The 27149-nt window shown below is 40.6% G+C and overlaps 1 protein-coding gene across 1 annotated transcript; it reads right to left on the minus strand.

Annotated features, from left to right (window-relative positions):
• Positions 1–1203: 1203 nt before the first annotated feature.
• Positions 1204–23425, minus strand: LOC144469220 (uncharacterized). The gene is made up of 6 exons (XM_078179238.1): positions 23161–23425; positions 8215–8441; positions 5829–6066; positions 3406–3558; positions 1956–2163; positions 1204–1738 (listed from the first exon to the last, which is right to left on the minus strand). Exons 2-6 carry the CDS (start codon positions 8419–8421, stop codon positions 1582–1584), a joined length of 963 nt encoding a protein of 320 aa, XP_078035364.1. The 5' UTR covers positions 8422–8441; positions 23161–23425; the 3' UTR covers positions 1204–1581.
• Positions 23426–27149: the final 3724 nt, after the last annotated feature.

Below are 27149 nucleotides of genomic sequence, written 5' to 3' on the forward strand. Positions count from 1 at the left end.
TTCAGCATATTCGTTGATCTATTTGTAAGAGTATAGTATGGGTGAGAGTGTATGGTATGTAAGAAGAGTGTGCGGTTGTATGAATGTATAGTAGTAAGATGAACATGAATGCATGGTTGTGTGAGAGAAACAAACGAATGATTCGGATCATGATCGGGCGAGCGGAACGTGGGCATTCTTGAGAGCACTGACAGAAGTGTTTTGTTTCTTGTATTTAAAAAGATTATCGACGGGACGAAGAACGTGCGATTTGAAGTGGTACCGTACGTGGAGGTCGAAATCCGATGTTGGCTTTTTCTGCGATCGTGCAGCTGTGCTGTGACTTATCTCGTTGGACAATACGACGTATTCCTTTCGGTAATTTGGCGCTCCTCACACGAGAAACCCTGTCAGCGGAGTGCGTCATTTCCCTAGGGAAATAACGCCGTTCGCGATCAGGGTTTCTCGTGTGAGGAGCGCCAAATTACCGAAAGGATCACGTCGTATTGTCCAATGAGATAAGTCACTAGCACAAACGTCCAGAAAAAGCCAACATCGGATTTCGCTCTCCACGTTCGGTACCACTTCAAATCGCACGTTCTTCGTCCCGACGATAATCTTTTTAAATACAGATATACAAAACACTTCTGTCAGTGCTCCTAAGAATGCCCACGTTCCGCTCGCCCGATCATGATCCGAATCATTCGTTTGTTTCTCTCACACAACCATGCATTCATGTTCATCTTACTACTATACATTCATACAACCGCACACTCTTCTTACATACCATACACTCTCACCCATACTATACTCTTACATATTTGTGTATACCAGAGGATATCTTGCACGCAAATAAGTAAATAAATAAATCAATAAACAAATGAATAAAGAAAGAAAGAAAGAGAAAAAGAATAACTCAATATTAGCGAATCAACTTCGACCCGACAGCCGAGCACCGAATTTAATATTTATCGTTCCTCGGCTGGTTTTAATATTTATCGAAGCGACGCTGTTATTGCTTGCATAGCGCGCGAGCTATGGGGGAAATGCTCGATCCAGACGTCAGTGGATTATCCGCGAAACTCTCGATAGAAACCGCACTGAAATTAATATAGACCGCCTTCCGCGATTACGAACTGTGAACAGGAATCGGAATTGTTGTTACGCTAACTCGGATGCCGTCATGAAATCTAAACTGTGTAACGTTGCACGTACCCTCGCATCGAGTTCACGAACACACTCTTCATTAAACCACGTTCTCAAGGAAGCAGTCGAAAGAAAGACACCACAGTATATGTTACAAAGTTTAGTGAGAGTTATATTAATTACAAAACTGTACATATTCTTAGCACCTCGAGCATCTGCGCGCATCAGCTTGCTCGCGAAGCTATTCACGACGAAGTCGCAGCAAACGACACAGTCTTAATGGTCTCGTGGAGGTCCCGTATCGTTCATCGACTCGCACAGACGAGGATTAATTAACACAAAGTTAACAAGGCTCCATTAGTCTTACAAAGTATTACTGGCTGTCGTGTAACCTAACACGCTATCAATTAAGTCTTGTGTGCAACGCTACATATGCTGGCATCATTAGCGACCGGTTCATCGGCAGAAGAGTCTCGATTTAGCAGCCATGTCATAGGACCCACGAGGACAGGCCGACGTCAACGCTGGTATCAGCGAGTTCTGAATCGAGTGGGTCGACACAGGTGCCGTCCAAGTGCCTTCCGATGAAAAAATCCCAGATTCCACGTCGGACCTGTCGAAACGTCGTTTGCTTATCATGCTAAAGTTCAGAAATGTCGAAGCTTATCTCTACGGGCCGATGTAATTGGTGAACGCGCTGACAAAAGAATGAAAGAGTTGTAAACGGAATGCCAATTACTCTGGCTGCCATTCAAACACTTTCGCGACCTACTCGCCACGAATTACCATGCCGGGAAGAACCGTCCGTAAAATACTGTTTGAAGTCTTACGTCTTGAGAACGGGCGTGCTATAAAGAATAAGAGGATTCACAGGCGGCGGTTTAAGAAGAACGACGTCGACTCCCGAAGACTGAAGCTCGCTTTTTAATGCCTCCGCAGCCCCTTCCACGGCCTTCCGAGAAGCACTGAACGCCACCAGACCGGTCCCGGCTTTGGTACCATAGCTGGTCGCCGAATCCCCCAAAAGAACGATACGACCTTTAACATAAATGTTTCTTACAGTGCGCGGCACCACCTTGCCTACAATAGAACTGAGCTTAAACGGTATTTATCTTGTCTGAAGTCTTTTTTTATAAGTTACTCGTACAATCATTGCGAAAAAAGCAACGCTACAATCATTAATCAGGCCCGAATGTTTGAAACATTCTGCCTTACAAAAACTATCGATTTTTATGAAACATTACTTTGATTTTTACAAATAATCGAAGACTGAAAATCAGAGTGAGGATCTTCGTACTGAATAAACATTTTCTGTATAAACTGCGACCAAATAATGTTTACGTTCTAATTTCTATGACCACATTTCTGTTAGCAAACTAGAGATGCGAGGAAAACAGCAATTCATTCTTTAGCACGTTCGTCACCGCAGCCTGAAGATGAGTAATAACCTACACAGACCATATTTTGGTTTTTACAAATTAGCACAATACATATACTGCGGGTTTTTCTTGTTCGCATATAAAACATTTTGCTGAGACGAATTCGCTGCAGTATTTTTATTACTCTTGTTGACGCAGAACCTGCCATGCCGGTCAAAGTACTGTTCCACATTTTCTCTTTTAAAATGACTGAAATTATGAAATCCCTTTCATAGGAACCTCTTAATTAAAACATATATTATACTAAACTCGACAAAAAGTCTAATTATATTCAGTCTTGACACTATTTTAGCTCTAGGTAGATTTAATTTTTATAATATCGTGCTAATAAATGGGTCTGTCGGAAAATTGTTCCATTTTATACGGATGTTAAAAAGCACTTGGTTTGGTATATCAAAAAGTTCTTCTTTTACACTCTAGTAATGCGACAATGCATGTACGAATAATTTTTCTATTTATTTAGTAAACAGTATACTCAACTTCGAGAATGATTTGAATATAACGATCACTCCTCGATTCGTCGATTTAACTCTTTGCACTATCGCTCCATTCATGCTGTGACGATTAGCACTTATTCGTACTTAATAATTTTCCTAACAGGATCAGACAATTTTTTTTCCTATATTGTCTTTATTTACCTTCGTTTATATACTTTGATAACAGAAAAATTTATTTTTACTACGGCGTAGAAGAAATTAATGATATTCATATTTAGTAGAGCTTGCATAAAATCTTCACCACGACTCTGACTCGTTATTATATTGCAAGGGGTTAAGAAATAGAAGAAACTTCGACAGAACTATGCGTGGTGACCAAGTCCTTGATAAATTATAGAACAGACCTCTTTTCGCGCGCAGCAGCGGAATGAAAACTCTGGCAGTCCTGAGCGGTGCTACCAAGTTATGTCGCAACATGGATTCCCACGCAGAACTCGGCTGCCTCTCAATAACACCAGGAAGAGCCTGACCACCAGTGTGCACGACTGCCCAGAGACCTGTAATTAAGTAAAGTTGAAACTTTGGTGTACCTTAAGCGGTCGCTTTCGGGCGGGCGCGCGAGACGCGGCGAAGATGGAAGTTCGCACCGCGGAGTTCGCGCCTCTTAACGAGTTTGCGTGAACCGTGAATTCGCGAACGCTTCTTCTGTTCCTTCTCAACGTCCTCAAATGAACAGTCGCAAGTAATTGTCTCTTAACACGATCGCTGCCATCAATCGCCTCGCGAAAGCAGTGCGACTTTCTAACGTTTGGACCACTATTTAACAATTTATTCTATTCGAGTACCAGGAATTTACTGTATGTGACAGTAAGCTATCTCTTTGTTAAACTTATGACAGTCTTATGAACTATATGTTGACATATAGACAGAAAAATTTCCTCGGAGCAAAATACATAATCGTAATAATACGAAAAGTCTTTGTTCGTAAAGGGTGAAATGCAAGACATCTTTTTATTTGATTGGACCATGCATCGGTGTTTCAAGCAACACGAATTTTCTAGCAAAGAATAATTCAACTGATCTTGATAAGTTGTTTTTGATTATCATGCATCAACCCCTAATTCTTAAACTTGATTTAGCACGGTTTAAAGGAATTATTAATATGAATTAAAAAGTTCGTAAAATTGAAAACAGGAGCATTTTCTAAAAATTAAATATCTGGAATGTTGAAAAATATGATTTAGCGGACGAATATAAAATGGCGAAGGAAACATTAATTTCGACGATCAATGTAATTTGTATTTCTTTATGCGACATTACGGTCTTTGCACCTACGTGGAGCAGAAACGTATTAATTTCGCGTACAGTGGAGGCGAACCCGTTGAAGAACGATGTGAATTAAGGAGACTAAAAGAAACGAAATGGTCTTAAGAAAAAAAAGTAGCGGGAATGAACGAATGAAGAAAAATTTCGATTAAACAGTGCTGGCTGTAATTTACAGTCGATCGGAACAGAACCGCGTTGCCCGGTTCAGGATCAACGACGGCGCACGGAAGAAATCGATAAAAGCAAATGCATTGCATTCGACGATCGGTTATCAGACCCCTTCCCGCGGAATTGTTCGTTTTAACCGAACAATTTCCAGGGAGCCGATGGTATTTTACATCCGTGAATCTTTGCGGCCGTCGCGTCTCGGAACTCCATTCCAGACTCTCTGTTTCTTTCTGTTTCTCTCCTCTTCCTCCCTCTTTCTCTCTCTTCCTCTTTCACTTCCACACTTTTCTCTTATTCGCCCCTTTCCTCGCGTTCTATTTATACGGACCGATAAAACCCGGCGAGTATTATCTAGATCTCGAAGCGAACGACTCTGCGAAATCATCGCGAGAACAATTATTGGCCCGGTGTCTACATTAACGTTCACATTTCGAGACGCGACCTCGGTCCGCAGGTTCCGGATTATCTTCAGCAGGGTCTAGCAGATGCGGTCGCGTAATTAACGAACGGAATAATAAAATTCCCGGATCAAAATGAATGGCCCCGGCCGCCGCGCCATTGACTGACGGGAACGCGAGAACTTTCTAAAACGAAACTTGAACATCGCGCGAAACTTAATTAACGTTTCCCCGGAGTAACGTGATTTTTCGTTAATTAAGCAACTCATAGCTGCCCCATCGGAGACACCAGCAGTTACTCGTTAAGCTCCCTTCAATCTTTTTATGGAGATCGGGTTACGTCTTTGTAGGTTGATACTCTAAGTTGAAATAATACTACGGTGATTCTTTGGGGGTATCGAATGTCTCATCTCGAAGCGCAGCTCGTCCCATCGTAAAGATTTTCTAAAGATCGTGATAAAATATACGGGAATATCTTTTTAAAGGCTCGCTTGGCAGATCCGAGACGGAATTCCGGTAACAAGGAAGAACCGGCAGTTCCCGAATAAATTTGCACGAGAATGTTACACAATTAGCTGCTAATAGTTTTCCCGTATGCATCGTACATGGTAGGATAACGTTCCGCAAGTAATTTTCGACGAGCAACGATTAGAGAAACGTGAAAGAAGCAGAAATTGCTGAAATTATTTCAAAAGAAACACGAGGCTATTCTTGCCCGTCACACAATAATCATACTTTCCGCTGTGATCGTGGCTGATCGTTACGGGGCGACAGGCTAAGCCCGCGCCGGTAATCGAATTTAATTACTCGAGCACAAGTGTAGACGAGCTCGAGCGTGTGAAAACGAGCGGAGCGCGAGGCGAAGGCGAAGAGGCGGTCAACGGAGCGTGTTCAATCTTCGCCGTTCGACGCGCATTAAATCGACAATTGCTTGCCGTCTTCGCCGGCCGGAAGTTTCGCTCTAACTGCGTCCAAACAAGCCCGTAAACTGTCCTCCCTCGTTGGGTCCAGCTCCAATGGCACGATTTGGCCGCGAGCACGTACTTCCGGATCCTGCGGATTGGCTTGCGTCGGGTCCGACGGATCCTCCTCTCTATCCTTCTGCTGCTCCATCGCCCGCAAGATCTTGATAGATGGCGAACTGCCCGAGGGATCGAGCATACCGGCAAACACCTATCGATATCGAACGTTAACGTTATGATACTGATTCAAACGTTTCGTGGTCTCGCTGTCACACTTTCTCTTCTTTAACCCTTTGACTGCCACATCAATAACCTTGAACATTTTACGAAATTCAAGTATTCCATTTAATCAAATTTGAAATTGAAAGGCTAAGTTGTACTACTTTCTTCAATAGTCTTACGTTTTACGAATTATTATAAAATTTGGGAATTACAGTAGATTAGCGTAGAAATTAGTATTTTATTTTGAGTAAATAATTTTGTCTGCCACACGTGGACAACGCGACAGTCAAAATGTTGACACTAGCTTTACCAAACCATTTCCGTTTTATTTGAAATGGTGTATTTTTGCGTATGGTATTGAGTTTTATGACTCATACTATAAACAGTTTTTTAAAAATATAAACAAGTTTCATGATGTTTGGCGGTATAATAATTTTTCGTAAAGCTACAGAGAGCAAATGGTTAATTTATGTTTGTTATGAATTTAGTGATACATTTAGGAGGAATTTATGGAATTTTGTTATTTAAGATTAATATTACAATAAAAATTGCTACAAGGTCCGTAAACATGTTATCGTTACTTTTATAAGATAATATTAAATAGATGTTTTTAGTTCACGTCTATTGCCAACGTTATAACTAGGAAAATTTTTAAAAGTAGAAGATACATTAAAATCTGTTTCCTCTTTCAGTAATTTTAGTACAAGTTAATTTTTATGTGCATATTATACCTGTATAACTATACAAATTTTTTCTGCAAGGAAATTATTAGTCCCATCTGGACATGAAATAAATTGTAAAAAGTGAAATTTATTGTTCTAAATATGGAATACAATTAAAAATAACTACAACCCTAACAATTGCATTGTTTCATTTTTTATAAGGTTTTATTGTTTAAATTCTGTTTTTTATATATTCTTCAATTTCATAAAATATTGAGTTTCTTAAGAAGCAGTAGTTCAAGCCAAATAAACGTTTACCGCTGCAAGTATACAAGAACGTAACTTGAATTGTTGCTTCGGTGTAACTTAATTAAGTCAGCTCGCTGGCGAGAGGTATAATATCTCCTTAATGTTGGGAAAGCAACTTTGACGAAGGAACCAACGATTTGTAGGATTTCTGTTAGCTCGTCAAAAGCAGAAGAACCCAAATTGCAACGATATGGAATTTCCGTGCAAATTAATCATATAAAGAAACTCATTAAACTTGCTTCTACCTTTTTCAATTTGAAGCACCTTGCACTTCATTTTACTATAACCAGGTAACATTCTCGTTACCATTTCGTTATCATTACCATTTTTACCCAAATTTGTAATGTGAACATCCACCTAAATTACAGTTTTTACAGCCAGTCCAAATTATTAATCATTTGAGATAAATCTAATGAAGATATGAGGTATGAACACCGTTGACCTAAATATTTTAAATAACACGAGAGTCATATTCCTGACACAATTTTTTCATCAAACGTGAAAATTAATTTTGTGGGATCTACCTGGTTAACAGTATTACTAAAACAGTTGCTACAATAAATTTTGTCTCCTATTCTTATGTTATCTCACAATCGATATTTTATGTTAAACCCGCCAAAGATCTTAAATTGACTATAATTAGTTCAAGAACGCGTGGCATGAGTTGTGCCTTGCCTCTGTTAAACACTATCTACTCTAATATTGATTAGAAAGATATACCACAATATTGGTTTCTTTGATTGTTAGCGTCTTTTAACCCTTATCAACTAGGCCTATTAGTAATAACACGGACCATTAGTGTTTATTACGTTAATATTGACGTAATAGTATTGAATGAAAAAACAGAATTAATAGTTCTTGCTTTGTATATCAATAATGAATAAGTCCAAGCTCAATTGAGTAGAAGCAAATGTATTAAGAACAATATGTATTACGTACAATTATGAATAAACATTACATATAGTGTTTAGTGGCAGTTAATGTGTTTAAGAAAGAAGACTAAATAGTATTGAAAAAAGCTATTGCTAGAAGCATTCATGAAGCCACGGTTAATTGTAATATTTCATGGAATTTCAGTTTCTCTGGTTGCTACAGATATTTGTCCGAGATAGGACCACCTAGAATAGATATGCCTATGTCGTGGGTGGCGATAGGACACCGATTACCTTGTAGCCGACTTCGTAGAGTGCAAGGGCGATCTGCAAGCCCACGCAGGTATCGCAGCTGGTAACGAGCACGTGGCGTTTGTTACGGGACTCGTACTCGTCGGTGGCGTTCCTCGATTGCCGCATCAGATAGGCCAACAGAGCGGCGACAATCGAACAGAGAGCCAATATTTGCAGGGCCAAAATGGCCCCGGTCTCCGCGTCCATCCTCTCGGGCGATATTCAATCTGCAAAGCAGAAGTTACGTCTCAATTACGCCGCAATTCGTGCCCGGGTCATACGGGCCCTTCCACTTCCGCAATGCGCCGGGAATAGTTTCTCATCGGCCGTTATGACGCGGCTAAATTTTCGCGTGGGAGTTTCCGCACACCGATACAGGCTTCGCGGAAACAGCGAACCGACGGTCACCGGTCACCGGTCACCGTTCACCGCGCCCCAAAATGCACACGATCCAAGGACAAATATCAGAACGAAAATTACCTTCCGGTTTCCACGCTGTTCCGCCGGAAGGAATTAATTCGTTTGTCCAATCGACGACGCCGAGGCGGTGGTCTACTTTAAACGTTCCCCTTCGCAGGATTGCCCCCAATCGGCACCGGCAATCGTATCCCGGCGAACGGCCCTGAGCTTCGTAATGCCCGTGTAATTTTGCGAATCGGGCCACTCCGAGTTCGTTGTTTTCACGGTTTCGTGGACCCCGAAACTAGCATCGCCGCATGCAAATTGCGGCGATCTTTTTCGCGGCGGAAGCCTTTCTACAACCCGATTTTCTCTATTATTTCAATTACGGATCCGCATACGTTCGCATAGTCGCCGATTCGATCTCCCGGGATTCGTTCCGCGTCTAGTGAAATTTTAGGCACCTCTTGAAGAAGTGGTTCATCGACACTTAAACGACTTCACGCGGAATACTTTATAAAAGGAACGAATTGCATTTGCAATGCAGCGGAAGACCATGAATTCCTCTTAATGGGATGTGCTGTACATCCGATACGGTTTAAAACATGGAAATGATTCTCGAACCGATTAGATGTACCGGCTTTGCGCGCCATTAGTATTCTACAAGCCGCAGAATTAAAGCTCCGTTCGTTAATTTTTGCTTCCGTTAGACAAGTATTGCGTAAGCCGTGTGTAATCCGATGAAATCGTCGGAAAAGTATTCGAACGATATTACCAATTCGAAAAACAACATGGGGGAAAAAGTGATTACACGCTGCCGGAGCTGCAGATCAATCGAGTTACCTTGATATTGTCGACAATATTTTCACCGAGTTTCGTTGACGCTGCGAGTCCATCGACACAATGGGGTCGTCAACAATGTTTTCACCGACGATCATTTTATCCGGACAGAGTTTACCGTGCGCGTTTACCAAAGTCGCAAAGAATACGCGCATTGCGAAACCATAGAAAATACACGAACGAGAGCTCGACGGAGGGAATGAAAAGTATAAGCTAGCCCGTCGGGTTTCAATCAAATGATTATCGACGATCTCAAGATAAGGCAATCGAGCTCCGAATCAAAGGGGACCACACCCCGATTGCAGGGCTCTACTCGTCAACGTCCTTCTGCGATGGATCCACGCCATCGCCGCCGGTGCTATTTGTACCAATGTTTTCGGTGAATGCACGCAACCCGTATAAATCCACCGCGAAGCGTGATTCCGTGCACGAATGCCGCTGACAGCCGATCGATCAATAATGATTCCATAAGGCATAGTATATTTAACTGGGAAATTGTTGAGCACGGGCGGTGCAACAAATCAAGTATCTTTATTGCCAGCGAATCCGCGTTATTCTCTCCGATAAAGGATCACGGAACGTCCGGACGTGTTCATCGATTACTGACACCCGACAAAATGATATTCTATCTGGGGGACCATAAATCCGTCGATTTTCTCTAAGATCCCGCACGTGAACTGTTTTCCGTCACACTCTTCTTGCCAGAATTTTAAAGGCGCGAGCAGTGACCACAGAAATCTTCTAAACCGTGGGTGAGAATTGCCAAATCCGTACAGATCACCTAACTCCTGACAATTGAAAGATTCCGAAATTGAATGTATTGATTCCTGCTTTCCAAATCGTGTTGACAAAATCCTGCAGAATTGATCTACTATTTATCAATCACATAATAAAGGAATATCATTTTTTAAACGGGAAATCGCTGCAAAATTTAATTAGCTAGCTGTGTTTTACGAGTATATCCGTCAAAAAGAAATGACAATATTTTGTGTTTTCTCGAGTAAATTCGTCTTGCGTAAAAGTTTGCTATTTTCACTGCAATCTTAATAAAAACTAAAATATATTTGTAAATAAGATATTTTGTATATTTGCAGGTCAAGATGGAACAATAGAGAGGCACTGAACCAACCAATTAGACAAACTTATCAAGTGGTCCGATGGGGGTTGGTTCGGCAGCTTAACGCCAAAAAACCGTGACGTCGTTGACAATGATGTCCGCTGTATCCCTCGGAAATTGCGGGAAATAAACTGCCGAGCCCCCTTGGTGCCCTATACGGGTTTGGGTCACGTCGATTGCCATTGGGGACGGTACGACCACGCTAGTCTTCCCAGTTATGTCATCTGTTATTATTCAGCCGTACCAGTGTCGTAAACTAATGAAATCGTTAAATAAACATTAAAAACCGATTCTCAAAAATGGCAACAACCTAATACCTAAACCCAAACAGAAAGACGGGACGGTACGATCGTATAACGCGTCTTAACATTTTTGCTACATTTCAAACTGGTTGCAACAACTAACTTGTTAACCTATATTTTGAAAAGATATATCCTTCCCCGAAGAACCAAAAGTTTACAAGTGGAACAGTATTTGCAGCTAAACATTAGATACGAATTTTCCAATTTCGCCAAAAACAATTAATCTACTCGCTGACAAATAGTACTCGCAATCAATCAATGTCCTAGCCGCCATTTTTCTCTATGGCTATGTTCTAGCTGTGGTTGTATCTCTTGAATATCTTCGACAGTACACAGCGCGTTCAAAAAAAAACGTCAAAAAATGGCATAATCGAATTTATTTTCCCTTTCGGGTAATCCCTGCGCGTTCGACACTCTGAAATTGAGCTTGTTAGCAGCAAGCGTGCACGTCCGCGAATGATAACATCCTTTTTTTCTGACGAAAATTAAATTGAAAACATTTCGAGCGAAAGTTTCCTCTGTTGCTTGCAACGCGATGTAATGACAGAACGCAGATTTCCACTCGAAAACTCGCCGGGACCCGTAGCACCACATTTCCGAGTCAAAATATTTTCGCTGCGTCGTCGTTGCGTCCAGGAAAAAGCTGGGTACAAAGAAACGAATTTTTAATAAACTGCCGAACGCGCGTCAGCGGGACCGACGAAAATTGCAAAATATGGATGGAAATTACATTTGGAACGCTTAAATTTCGCCGTCGATGACACTTCTTTGACGCAGAGTGAGAAACTACCGTTTGATTAGGCCGCGGTGTACGAATGCAGTTGGAATTCAATATTGTGAGAATATGCACTTAAATTTTCTCTCTATATTTAATAACTGCCTGCAAAGACGGGAATCTAACGAAGTGTTTGCTATCGCTGAAATCTCCGCTGGTTCCCTTTTCGTATTCGTTTCATTTCATTTCGCGATTTACATTTCCTTTATAACGCGATCAAAGCGGAAATAGGTTTTACGTTGCCATAAATAATGAAATCTCTCAAATATTTTCGTATCAAAGACCTAACCGTATCGCTTCTAATATTCAATTGTATCTTATTAAAATTTTAAAAAGGTCTGGCTATAAATAGTGATGCATCGTTTTAAAAACATTAGAATAATTACCCTCGCGTGACGCGTCGGTATAAAATAAGAATTCTCCATTAAGAACTGCGCGTATCGCATTTAAAAGATGCGGTTCTCGAAAAATTTGCGGTCTGTTTTGTAATTGAAACTTAAATGCATCAAGAAAACAGATGAGTGCTCGAATTAGAATTAGGCATTATTCAAATTGTTTCAAATAAATATCTATCTAGAATAATTATTAGAATGAATTCTTTTTAATTAACTATTTTATTTCAATAACAATTATTCACTATTTTTAACAAATTATTCAGCCTATTTATTCGAATAATTCATAATTTTCTATTGGAATAAAGATTTGTTTTATTGGAATAATAAGACTAATAATTGTTGACCATTTTCTTTAAGTAACTTTTTAAGTATTCGTACATGTGTTGTAAATATGAATCCTCAAATGTACAACGGCTTCTTTCCTAACCGAAGAAAAATTATGCATCAATGATCAGTGTATAAAACTAACAAACTATCCGATGTTGCAATTGAAAAAAGCCGATTGTAAAAATTAACATAGAAAACACTGTATTCTACAATTTTTATTCCATAACATTCTTATTCAAATAACAACTAACTTCTCATCCAAATAAACTTTTATTCTAATAAATATTATATTTGCTTATTAGTGTCATGGGTTAATGAATTTAATTCGAAATACACTTGCAATAAAAGAATGTAAAGCTTTATGTGACCAATACAGTAATGCACAAATAAATTCATCCTTTGAATGTACATGCATAAAATTTTACTTTTTATTCCACCGTAATAATTGAATTTATGCCCACCCAAAGAGTAGAACTGTATGTGCTACTTCATAGTAAATGTGGCATAGCCTTAGGGATCAAAATCGACCTAGCCACCGCCCAACGCGGCCCACCGCCCGGAGGTTTCTACTTTACTCTGTAATCTGGCTGATTCCGATAGGTACTAATGAATTCATATTCAGCGACATTTCGAGAAACGCATGGCTTTGCGACAATAGGTCGACGATACAGCAAACATCGTTTTACAGGAACGCAATTTAATTTTAACTGTCCGTGCGTCGGACCTAACTGACATTTCCTGAGCTGGAATTCCCACAATCCGGCATAGGAACTCGATCGCGGATCGATGATTCAATTGCCGGGCACACAGAGGCATCGGCGGAACGCGTCGCGGATTCCGTTTTTCCCGCGAAAAGTGAAGGGCGTTGGAAAGGTTCTGGCTCGTCGATGTGACTCGCCTTTCTAAAGTGTATCTGAACTCAGCGAGGCGTGGCTCGCTCTTGTTTCTGCCGCGGCCAGCCGACGCTCGTCGTCACGAATTCTGCTCGGATTTGCAAAATCGAACGCAATCCGTTCCCGGACGTGTCAGGTCGACGCGCCGCAACCGAGCTGGTGAAAATCGCGCGCCACCACGCCGGTTTAATAGCTCGGATCACGTTTTCGTTAATGTGCTGAATCGATTAGCCAGATGGAGCGTTTCATCCAGCATAAAGAGGCATTTTTCACCATCCAGAATGTCCCGTTTTCGAATGCTTTTCACCGGAAAGATGGAATCGTCCTGGCTTGTCGTTTCTCAAAACGAAATCGTTTCACCATCGTTTTATGCAGAGATAGGTGAAATTATATTCACTTTACTTTGAAAACGCTGTCCTATTATTGTTCAAAATATTCGTCTCGTTATTTGCACACTGTTCGAACATGTTTATACATGAATTGACCAGCAATTTTAAGATTGCACATTGCGAAAAATATTTTTGGCAAAACCTAATGTGACATTAATCGTGTAGTATTGTGTGACAATCGTTTGTTGATATTTTTGCGTTAGTGGAAATGTCGATTATTATTTACGCTTTTATCAGTTTTCTATTAGTATATTTTTCAAATTCATCACATGAATTTCACGGTAGAAATTACATTTGAAGATAACTGTTACACTTTGTATTACTACAGATATTACAACGCGAAAAACCTTGCTATAAATTAATGAATATTTGACTAAAATCTACGACGAAACAAATAGTTGTATTCAACTTCCATTCCCATGCTCACAATCGCACTACAAATCTATAACTTTACATAAGAATCGATGTAGGTACTTATTCGCACCCAACGATTTCTATGGATGATTCTAACCTTACCATGTTACATTGACCTTGAAATTTAGCATACAATAATCTAATTAGCTAACAAAAGAGAATGGTATTCGATTCACTGATTCACTTAACCGGGATTAAGGAATTAATGTATGCACTAGTAAACTAATGCACAGTAAATTCTTTCCGATGAACCCTCAGCTTGTAATAAGAAATGGCCAATTTGAGAAGAGGAGGTACGATTATTCAAGCCTCACAGCTCGCCTACAATTGTTGTTGTCCACTGAGAAACATCTGGAGAGAATTTACAATCTCCTTATACGCTAATTCTGCGCATGCCCTATTGGTATGTATATGTTCATTCGCTGAAATAAATACAAAAGTTGCTCGAAAGGAATCGTGGATCGCTTCGGAAACATTCGGAGCGATGATCGCGATTGAATTAAACACGAGTCGATTCCAATGTCAATGGAGTTCGAACGTGTCAGGTATCCATTCGCTAAAATGAACCGATGTGACAGTTCAAATTCTTTATCTCTCTGGGTCACGTGAAAATCTCGTGTTTCCGGCCACAAATGGACACGCATGCGCCGATCCGACGAACTAGTCGGGAACACGATGGAAATGAGAGGTTCCAGAAATGGGCTCCAATTTCAAACGAAATACGAGATTTCCGGAAGCTTGCTCCGGTTATTCGACCAAGTCTCTTCCTGTTGATCCGCGACATGTTACGTTTTTGTCATCCAAGAGACCGCGTGAACGCCATTACTAAAATTAACAAGGTTCAACCGTGCCACGGTAGCCGGGATCAGGTAAAGTCCGTTGATTCGCGTGTTCGCCGCGGATTAGACCTTGCTGAACGTTTATGGGGTTTTTGCAGTCTTCAGAAGTGAAAAAGTGAGAGAGAATAAAAACGCGGGAAACATTCAGATGACTCGAATGTTCTACATTCTTCCTTTGCCATACGGTGTTCCAGTTTAGGAGGCAAGCATGCTGTCTGTTCGGTTGAGAATTCATTGTACACGGATCTCTTTTTAATGAAAGCGACCATTGTTTTATACTTATATAGTTGTCATATTAACAGTAAACTTAAGCCAAGGCTAAAAGTGATTGGCATATATAAAGACCACAAAATTGAATTTATTTAAACTTTCATTCGCCCATTTCCTACGAAAGTGTCTTTGTAATTTCAACAATATTAAAAGCAAAAATATGAGACCGGTTATTGTTTAAAATCAAATTGAAAGAGCGAAACTTTCCCTGAGACTTAACATTTACACATCAAAGTACTGCGTGTTGTGCAATCACCTTCTTAATCGTTTCAGAATTCGACTTAACGACGCTGTAATCTATTTTCACACACAGACAGCGTGCGAAACGTAATAAAGTCGATTTAGCTTCCGTTTACCCAGAAATGAAAAAATTTCTACAGACGTCGCACCTGCGAGCCGCTGGGCAATGGAAACAGGTAGGTGTACACAGGTGGTAAACGATTGCGTGCCAAATAATCGCAGCTAACTTTCTCTGGAATGCAGGCGCGGAAAGAAACCACTCTGAAAGGCAGATGCTACGAAATTATAGAAGCTCATCTGGTATCTCGCGATCAGCCCGACCATTTTTCTGTAATGAGAATCTTGGTGAAAAGCAGACGAGATTTCGTTTTTCGTCGGATCTCCTTTTTTCCATCGTTAACGATCGTCGAGCACGAAACCGATGGAATTATTCCGGTAATTGGTCGATCGCTATGTTTGTTGCCTTATCGAAACCGTTTAGATCGCGCGAGTCTTATCGCCGTTTAGATCGAACCGATACAAGGAGATTCCTCGCAGCGAAATTCATATCGAAACGATCGGCTCGAACAAGAAAAGGGAAAGCGAGCGAGTCTTGTTATTTTACGCGACCATGCCCGCGTGATTACGAGAAACTGTACCGCAATCAACTTTATTTTCCCAGTTCGCAGTAGAAGATACGCCCGGAAGCGACAAACATCCGCGAAATTATCCGACAGGAACAAAACGGCGTGGATATCATTAATATTGATACATCCCTGCTCCGCGATTCCGGCCGAGCAAGGCGGAGTAAGAGGCGAGTCGCTTTGACATTTATTTGCGAACTGGTTCGCTCCGCAAGCCCGTAAAAGACTTTCTCTCGGCGGCGCACACCTATGTAGAAGTAAACATACTTGTGCAAAGTGCCCAGTTGCTGTGTCAATAGTTGAAACAAATAAACGGCTAGGGCAATATTGTCTCCTCATTTTCATTAATAATTAATGAATAGTTATCGAGGTTCTGGAGCGAGATCTGGCAGCCACAGCATACAAAATCAAAGACTAAACTCATTTCGAGATTCCATTTACTTGAAAAAATCATTGTAGGCAAAACTAGACTTACTATCTCTCGAAATTGATACGATTCTGTTGCACCATCAGCAGCTAATTGTTTGCTCGATTTAAGATGCAACGAACATTGCACTGGACAATAATGTTTCAACGTATCGTGTTTCAAATTGATACGGAAAGGATGCAAAAGTAAAAGTCGAGATACAGAGACGTTTAAATGGAAAACCGTACATTCAGCAGTATCAGGTATTGGCTAATGCATAGTTTCCCAACAAGTATGTTACCAGACATTGGCGGCAGGGGTTTCTAGTCAAGTTAGTTTCTTTATTTTCACTGCGACTGATTAACGCTGCGGCATCGGATATCTTATATTTAGATTTTTTACTACTTTAAATTTATTCTCATACTGGGGACCTGTAAACATTTATGATAGGTGCAGATTTTTAAAATGCGAAAAAACAAATATAAAATAAAAAGATCAAATTATGCAGTTCTTAGTAAATTATAATTTGTATAAAAGGTGCTCCTTTATCATATATTATTTTTTCAATAAATTTCCTATTGGCGAATGCTATTGAGCTACACGTAGTTATTGTTACACAAGGTGCGATGGTTTCACAACTACACTGGAATTAAAACTATCTCGGACGAAAGCAACTGCGGTAGAAAAACTGACAACAATTAAATCCTTTACAAAGGTGAACAAATTCAATTTTTCCGGAAGGGAACCCCCAAACAAAAAAAAATGTTATACCAATTACCCCGAACTTGGTGTACCACAAATTCCAGCTCACCCTATACGTGAATTAAATCAAATATAAGAAATAAATAGATACTATTAATATATGTATACATTCGTATAGAAGAAACTCTAACAATAAAAATTATTTTGCTGAGATAGAATCGCGATTTATAAAATCATCTCATAGTGCCAAATAGACGAAGAATGGATCTTTTACGTTTTGCTAAAACATTGAAATAGGAGCTGTGACAGAAGATTGAGATACTATGTGTCGGAACTGACGATTGGCACGCGTTTCCTGCAGAGACTTACGGACTGGGTGACTTCGTGGAACAGCGGCCGCAATTGCGACTCCATGCTAATAAGCAGCTATGTCATCTCTATTAATCGCGGCGCTATGCCAGCGCGAGTCGAGGCGTGCACCGGCTGGAATGCTAGGAGTGAAACGGATTACACCGTACGCTGGTTCGCCGACGACACTGCACGAGTATCAACATCAACGCCGAGGATGGGTCTGGCTGGGGACCTCCTTTCGAGTTCACGGTATGCACGGCTTGAGTCACGTTTCGCGGTCAGGTTATCGAATTGCGGGAGTTTATACGACTGTACTACTTAATTCCAACAGGAACATGGAAGTATCGATTCGCCGTGCCGAGCCCCGCCGCTCCTTCCGTTCCCGAATCTTGCGGAACATTTCATCCGCCAGATTAGAGCATAGCGAAGCTCCGCTGGCCCGATAGAGATGAGGCTGGCATAACTCTTAGAGCCCATTTACGTTCATCCGGGGATGGCACTTCGGTGCAGTGATTTTAATGAGACGGTAGGTCTCATAAATCCGATTGCTTAGCCGTTAATACAACGAATGTTGCGCGGAACCTCCATTGTACACGGACAAGGTCATGCACTTCGTTCACAAAAAATGTTCGTCATCTGCAATCGTTTTTAACTTCTTAGGCACGGCTGGATTTTGTGCAAATAAAGTTTTTCATAACTGAATTACCATTGTTCTTAATATACATATATTTTTTCCTTATAGCTATATATATATAGTATTGATTACATACATATATTCTTTTCCTAATATATTATACATGCACACTTTCACTTTAATCGGTTATTTAAATAATTAATAAAATAATTGTCAAATAAAAAAAACTACTATAGTGGTGCGTTGTGCCTAAAAGGTTAATTACTGAGTACCGAGGTATTCACTTAACATTGTAATCTAATTAATTACAGAAAAGTATTTGTATTAGCATATGGACATTTAACACTTTAATGGGCCACAGTTTTGTAGCAAATCTAGCGAAGTTGTCGATTTCTTTGAATCTATTTCACTTATTCATATTTTTATGTCTTTTGCACGACATTCGTCGACCCAATCAAGTCCTCATTTACTATATTTATATATGATTTATTTCGTTCAGTACTGAAATATACTTCACAGTGTGTGCTCATTGCGAGACAGGAACTTAAATGACTCGATTCTCAGGTTTTCACAGTTCCTTGAAGTATATTGTCTGGAAACTATTTTCTGAAAGTTTCCAGCTAATTCAATTAAAATCCACGCAACTAAACTATCCAAACTAACCGGCGAACACAAGAAACTTTAACCTTTACGTTCAAAATGAACTGCGGAAATCAATTTTGTTCTGCTGTATCGGGAGCGTAGTAAAATAAGAAAACGTTATCTGGATCTTAGAATAGCTGGTTCAATACCACTCATTAGTATGAATAGCGCCGGCCTGAATAGTCGGGCATTTTCCTCGAAAGCAGAAGGTTAGTATGAAAGTAGCTGGGTACGAGTCGCGGAAGAAATATCTGCGATTGTTATTAGAATTTGCTAATCGGTGCATTCCGCGATGCAATTCTGCATGCCTCGTCCCGAGCAACGCAAGGTCAAATAGACTATGTACATAAGGTTCCGATAGTGGGTCACGGTTCTAGACCCGCAGCGATCATCGAGCGGGGTCCGCGTAGCTAATATCTAGCCGGACCTATTCGACGCGGAATTTCTACGAAAGAGGCGGCGCGCTAATGCGGCCGGGCGAGGGACTACTAGCGAAACATTACTGTGCACTGATGCCCGTACACCGACGAGAATTTATCGGCGAGGCATTCCTTCAGTGTAGCGTTTGGAATCTGAATGAATGTAGTCTGCCGGCCGTCGAATGTCCGACACGATTCGACCGGTGTTCGAGCATCGTTCGGTACATGCAAACGCGTTTCCAATAGCAGAAGCTGTTGCGTAATTTATACACATCGCGGCCACAGTTTCCCGCTATTTTTACGTGGGCCGTGTTATCCCGCTAGGAGAGAATTAACCGAGGCCGTGTTCGGATCGCTCGGAGAGAACCAGGATGGCCGGCTCGCGATTTAACGGAGCTCGCTGGCCAGCCACGCGATTCTTTTCTCTATAATCGCAAGAATTATTAGCCGTGGAGGGCTCGGAGCCGTGGATCGTGTACACACCGCGATAAATCGGTGCAGAGCTGCGGTTGTCCGCTTCTAGATGCTCGTTCCAAGACTGGACGAACGGTACTCACCGCTGACCGCGAGTAACCGTGTGTAAAAGATAAACACTGGACGCGCGTTTGTAACTTGCATAACAGTCGCCGGATAGATGCAGTCACAATCCGCGAAAATGCAAATATCACTTTCGTTTGAATCAATCTTCTCGCGTACACGGCTGCTTGAATTACTGTCTGGATCTCGGTAACCAATTCAGGTATCATTTTTAACGCTTTATTTTAATAGAATTTGTTAAAATATGTTCAAAAACTACAATAATCTTATCCACACTCTATCAAATTATTTAGATTAATATAAGTTAATAATAATAAATAAATAATAATAACGGTACAACGGTAAATAAAGCGTTAACTCGATAAAAAATTGCTTTTGTACTTAGGCACTTGTATTTTAAAGCACTGTAATATCTTGTGAAACATCTCATGAAGACTCTGAATAAATTCAATAAATACAAAAATTATTGGTTCCTTTACAATCGAAATACTACGGTAGATATCGTAGTACAACATGTGAAAGAAATGCTTTGTGAATCGCTCAGCTAAAATGAATTTGTAAAAGATCAACACAACAATCCGGCTAGAATGTATGCTTCCGCAATGAATTACGTATCATTAGTGTATAACCTGCGACGATTTTGAAAAAGTTCCACCGTTCATGCCACAGTTATGAAATCATGGTACCGCGCGAAAAAATAAGTTGGAACTACAGAATACAATATTTGCATAAACTGTGTGCATGCATACTTCACACAGCTCGCAACTCGATTATCTGGAAAACAGTTTCGTATGACAAAACTTTAACTTTATTATGTACTTTGGCTTCACTTTTTCGAGTTCATTCTAGTTTATACCGCAAATAGCCTACAAGGCAGAGCTGTTCAACAGGCGTCACGGCATGCGAGCCGCAGGCTAAGGGTAAAACTAAGAGCAAAGGTCTTGCAAACAGTATGGGGCCATGTTAGTACCTACGTCGCTAGGGCCTCTGACAATCGTCCGATGCTCGTTCTATTCTACTGCAACTCGACGCAACCTACAGTCGATCTATGTCATCGACTTCTACCAATAACGCCTCGTTACTAATAAGGGTCCTACGAGGAGCTATGAAAGGGATACCGTCGCACTAGGGAGTGGGCAAGACTGCCTAAAGCCCACCGATCAAGGTTTGCAATTGGTTAAAAATCGCTGCAAGTTATTGAACAGTTCTGCTATCAGGAAACAAGAATGGCATAGAATTAAGAGACTCCTTAATACTGGAACTATCAAGTTTTAGAGAATATTATTGTATTTACTCAAATTTCGTACGATTTCTGTAGCAATATATACTTTAGTATATATTTAAAAAAAAACTTGTCAACAAAATTTCTCATCAAAAACATCAGAAACCAGACACTCTAACTGGTTTGGTAAATATAGTATTAAATGAACTGGATTTAATCTTTTACCGTAGAAAAATGTAATTTTTTTATCACAGGCGTATTTCTCGAAATTATGCATTTTTTTAAATAGACCTTAGTTTATCACAATTTCTATCCACGTGATTAACAAACTGGTGTATAGATACGAGAATATACGATTAAAATTTACTGAAGTAATAGTGCATGGAACTTCGCGTAATTCCCGTTTATCCGGATTCGTACCGGTACTTCGCGTCGCCCATGTATCTTTTCCGCGCGATGACATAATCCGAACACCTGCCGCAAGAACGCGAACCCGGGAGGTACATAGCTCTTATCGTAGGAAGATTGTTAAGTAATATAACAAAGTGGCCGGACTTTTACGTGTTTGCAAAAGCGCGCGACAAACACGGAATGGATTAGAGTGTTGCGCAACCGGGCCCGGCGCGGGCGCCCATTTCGTCCGGATTACGCAAACGATCATGCAGATCCGATTTGACCAGTTCGCCACCCTGTCGTGGGCAACCAGCAGGTTCCCAGTCACGGGCGGCGCGCGATACCAGCCTAGAAAGTTTCGGGCCGAGCACTTTTCCCGCCGCTAGCTGAGAACGACACGATCGTCCAGGAATGCGAACCACAACGGAATTACGTGCCATTGTAGTTTCTCCGGTGTGTCGATAACGCCCGGCTCCGAGCCGCGCCGATCACGGCCCGTTGTTGTTCCCATAAAGAAAATATTGGCAAAATAAATCTCTCAGATCGGTCATTTTTCGGCTTTTGACGATCATTGCAACACGACGTTCGCGGGCTCCGCAAACATCTCGCGAAAGTATTCCTCGCCGTATCGCACGAACGACTCCTTTGTTTCGATTAGCTGTTAAGCGAGGATCATCGCTTCCGCTTCGAAACCGTCGATTATCGCTGCTGGCGAACCGTGTCAACGGAACGAAACTGTTCGCTGGGAACCATCGATCGATGCTCCGTTCGCGCTGCGGTACGCGCCGGGCATTGTTTCAATGAAAATGTTTTGACGTTACTTCTTTCGCGCGCATTATAACGTTACGGCATATACTATTATACATTCCTTGCAATTTTTTTAAAAGCTTATCTATGAAAGTTGTTTGGAATATTAGAAGCTTCATGCTCCTTGTATCGAAAGCGAAATTGCTGAAACCAATCCTGTTCTTTGACTCAAGTTTCTTGTCGCGTCTAGTTTTCAATGTTTCACTTTTCGGAGAATGAGTTAGTGTTTTCGATTTTATCTAAATCTTGTTTGCCTTTTGCAACTTCGATGCTAAGATTTTAGTACACTCACCATGAACTTTCAGAAACAAGTAATATATAATAATGTGGAATTATGACAAACGAAAACGACGTGATGCAACGCATTCGTTCCGCCAGGTCGTTGACACAGCACGAACGGTGCGAAATCATCGGTAATCGAATAATCGAATTATTTTTCACACCTGGTTCGAAAACCTCGTCGCAGAAACTCTCTACCGCCCGCTTTCGAAAGGAGTGCGTTAATTGGAAATCGGCGTCGGTGGCGATCCTGATCCGAGCAATGGAAATCACGAGCCTCCAGATGATCGTTTATTATTCATGTTTCTGTGTGTAATTTTTTCTACGTGTCACGCGCCACTTGTTTCATTAATTCATGCTCTACTTCGCGGGTAATTAACTAATCCCACATAGTAGTTAAAATTGACGACCATCGATTGAAATTGATTGCAAAATGTTCGTTAAAACTATATCATTCACAAGTTAATAAACGCGTCGTTTAGATAAACTGCGATGAGCAGCGAATCATCGTCGCAGATTTGCTTATCAGACATTTTGCGAATCTTGACAGAAGCTGAAGCAAAACGAGCTGAGAATCCGGATGGGAATATCATCGATGAGAAGTCGTGGGCGTAGAGGTACAAGCGATTCTGACAAGTAAACGAACGTTTTTCCCCCATTAACGAACCGCTCGTAAAGAGACGACCCCGGGGTTGACGGTAACAGGTACTCGACAGGTAGTTGCTACTCACCGGAATTTGACCTTAGAACCTGGAGATCCTCGGGGTCAATTGGCCAGGGCACTTCCGTATTCGCCGGTGGTCCGCTCGCAAGAAAATTCGGTGCACTCGAAAGCGGCGCGGAGCCGAGAAAACGGCGGTTTTACGAGCACTCGAAAGTCGCAGGCGAGCGGCAGGCGGCGACGCGTGTTTCTACGGCACAACTGGCTTTCGAGAATTCCCGCTTGGAATGCCCACGAGGACGAACGGTATAAGATGCTTCGACGCTGGCTGCCTCGGCAAATGGAAAAGGCACGGTCGAGGCATCTTCGCCGCGCCTACAATTACCGGCGAAGACTCCATCGCTCCGCGCCGCACTTCGACGCTTGATGAGCTCTCCGCACGTTAATGCATTTAAAAAATTCCTGTCTGTCTAATTACAAGTTTATTTGTGGCCGATTTCATCTCAAGAGCAATCCTACCGTAGTCGGTCTACGTGCTCGCGAATTCCTGCGTTTCACCGTTTCGAAACCCGTGCGTTCTCGAATTACATTGCTTTTCGCCGTTGCTCAGAAAACGTTCAATTTTGTAACGTTGGCTTCGCGAGACGCTTTCGTTTAGAAATTCCTTCGTGTCTGCGGATGATACCACTTTGATTTTCTATTGACGGTTGCAGCTTTCAAAATGGTACGACAGATACGAAATAACGGATTTTTAAATAAACAGTTAATACTTTGTATTTTTTCTTTTTGGAAAAATGTTTATTTAATCAAAGCGCTTTGATACACTTTTTCCAGCGAGTTTTTAATGTATAGATGCCAGTACAACTCGGATCCTAAAAAAATGTACACGAATATCCGGAAAATTCATAGTCGTACAAAATTCAAAATAAATGGCATAAATACAGAATTTTGAAAAATTTTTTTTTGAAAGCATGAAATGCAAATTTAAAATTGTGGGAAGAATAAAAAAAAGGAAATTCTTTCATTTCGTATTCTGCAACTTGATATTTTTATCTGGCTCCTGCTTTCCGTAATTGATGCAAAAAATATGTATTCTAAAAATCTACGGATTGATGTCTTTCTCCTATTGAAGATTTTGAATTATACAAAATTTTTTCGAACCGACTTATTGAATTTCATGTTTTTACCTATAGAAACTTTAATCTACTTCGAAGTTCTATGTTCCCTTCTTCTTCAGTAATTTAACTTTCTTTGAAATACAATTTATATTGCCAGGAATCAACATGCCTTTCTATGGATGCACTGCTGCAGTAGTTACTCGTTTCTGCTCGAAATATAATAAAGAAACGCACCAGTTACCGATAATATTAAAAACTCTCAAACGGAGATGAAAGCAGTATTGATCGACAAAATTATCAGCTCTAAAAAGTAATTTAAAAACTACGTTAGACTTAATGAATGTTCTTGAGAAACGAATGGACTAAAATTGAATAAACTCCGCTTTTAATTATAGACATCATCTGCAGTTAATCGTGATGTGTCAGAATGGTTATGTCATTTCGATCGAGATCTCTATTCATAATAAAATAGTAATTGATCCGTGAAGAGAAGCATAAATATAAATTTAAAGAGAAATTTAATCACAGGATATCACTTTGCTAGATTTTTCACACGACGATAACGGCAACTCATTCCGATGCTACACATTCCTTTGTTTACCGTCTTTATTTGTGATGCATTTATCTGAGTACAAATCGATGGTGATTTCATTGATAGTATCTTTTTCTATATCAAGTAAGATCAAAAAATTTCTCATGAATAATCACACCTTCCTTTGAAGATTTTGAAAAACCTTTCCCGGGAATCTTGATGTCTCTTTTCATTTATATTGGAAGCAATAGAAGTGTTCTCGCAGGAGACCCTGTCTGTAATTCATACTCATGATTTCCCAGCACATAAATTGCTTTCGCAAGATCTCTATTTTAAATTAATAACGTTGCCGGCAGCAAATGCAAATGGAAGCTTCCACTGTAACAGAATTATTATAAAGTCGATGTAATTCAGTAGTGCCGGCATTTTCCGGGCCAGCGGTAGCGAGAGGAATGATAAACTTCAAGGTATTTCTTAGCTTCCGCGCTAATGTAAAATATCGCCCGGGAAACATTTGTCCCGGTTACGGCGGAATATGAACGCCTGTAATAAATGTTCTAAATCTACGGCAAGATGGTTTTGCCAGTGCGCGGGAAAAAAAATTAATTTTAATTTGCTTAAGAGTACAGCCACGCTCGCCAGACGTTATTTCTTACCGCATGTCCCATTCGCGCGAAGATATACTGAGCCAACCTGCATCCGGCCGAGGCAAAAGCGACGCGATAGGATTTCTGAACTCATCTCCCGTAATCAATTTCACTGAGAGAGAAGAAAAAGAAGTCGGTCGCTTAATGAGAACCGTCCCGAAGATTTGAAATTATGTAAATCGGGAAAGCTTAACCGGCCAATGGCGAGAGGGATTCCTTTTTAATCCCTCAGTCGTTTTCCTATCGAAATAATTTTCTATCGTTCGCTTATTTTCCGACGTGTTCGCCAGGACGTCGCGACCCGCTAATGACTCGAGCGGGTCCGGGACGGGCGATCAATTATTTTTCGATGGCAAAAATTCCGGGATGACGCAGCGACCACCACGAAATACATTACTTAAGAGAGCACTAACGACTACGACTCGTAAAACGTGTTTTTCATTTCATTCGGTTAATCTATCGCCACGACCTCCGTCAAGCTCTCGAAGAAATTGTGGTCCGCAATGACCTACATACTACTCAATCGATTAATTTTCCTTCGGCCCTTACTATTTGCAAAATTTCAAATCGCCCTGCATCGTCCGCGAAATACAGTAAATTTTTCCCAATTATACCTTAGTTTGTAAACAAAAATGAAAAACTTTGGAAGAGGAGATTATTAACACCTATAAAAATGAACCGTGAGGCTCGACTAATCAAATTTTGTGTATATTGTAAGGAACAATTGGGAAGAATTTACTGTGTCGCGACAGACACGACAAACAGTGGCGTCGTTCGCAATCGGAACGCGTTTGATAACAGTCCGATACGTGCGACGGTGTCGAATTTTGTAATAACGAGTTCTTTATCGACTTCACTTGCATTATAATTGCACTCGAAATTTCGTTGCAGCGAGTGGTGCATATGTTAACAAGCGACCCGAACAGTTCAAGCACGCCTGTAACATTTGCGGAAAGCATTGCGCGCAAATAGCACCGAATTATTATCAAACACGCGATGCTTGCACAACAATTTACACTCGGTCCGCTGTATTATTTTAATTGTAAGTCTATCGAACGAATCAGAACACTTATCAACTAAATTTCAGTCACGGGTAACCCCTTTCAGCACTGTGTCATTGTGTGACAATGGTGGGCACAGGGAGAAAATATTCATTCCGAACGAGGGCCGCATATTAATCCGTCGAATAAGTTCGCACGTGGAATTCATACCAATGATCCCCCAGCTGTCCCCGAGGACTATTAAAGCAGACGATTAAAATCGCTGCTAATTAACAAACTATACGCAAATAAGCCTAGCATAGTTTCAAGGGCGCTTCTCTAAAAATTTCTACCTCCGGTGAAGATACTATCAGTGTATCGTAAATATTTCAAAACATTGCCATATACAGAGCATAAATGAATAATAGTAATAACATTTTATGTTAAATTTACAACAGAAAATGGTGTGAATATTACTATAAATCAATTTTAAATATAAGGTATATAAGGTAATAATTGTTCCATATCCTTATATTTTCCATATGTAATGGTCTGGCATCATTATACAAAGGTGCCAGGGTGATTTTTTCAAATTTTGGTAGTTTTCTCCAGGTGACAAATCTAATTTCTTAAAATATAAAATATAAAATAGTATACGGTGTATTTCTACAAAATCTCATCCAACATATTTTCAATCAGTTATGTTTCTCTTCGTTAGCATTTTTTCTTACCCGTTTTTGAATTGTATTTTGGAAAATTTTTGTTGAAACGAATTTCTCTCG

Source organism: Augochlora pura, chromosome 4 (assembly GCF_028453695.1).
Source record: "Augochlora pura isolate Apur16 chromosome 4, APUR_v2.2.1, whole genome shotgun sequence".
In the NCBI taxonomy this organism is placed as follows: domain Eukaryota; kingdom Metazoa; phylum Arthropoda; class Insecta; order Hymenoptera; family Halictidae; genus Augochlora; species Augochlora pura.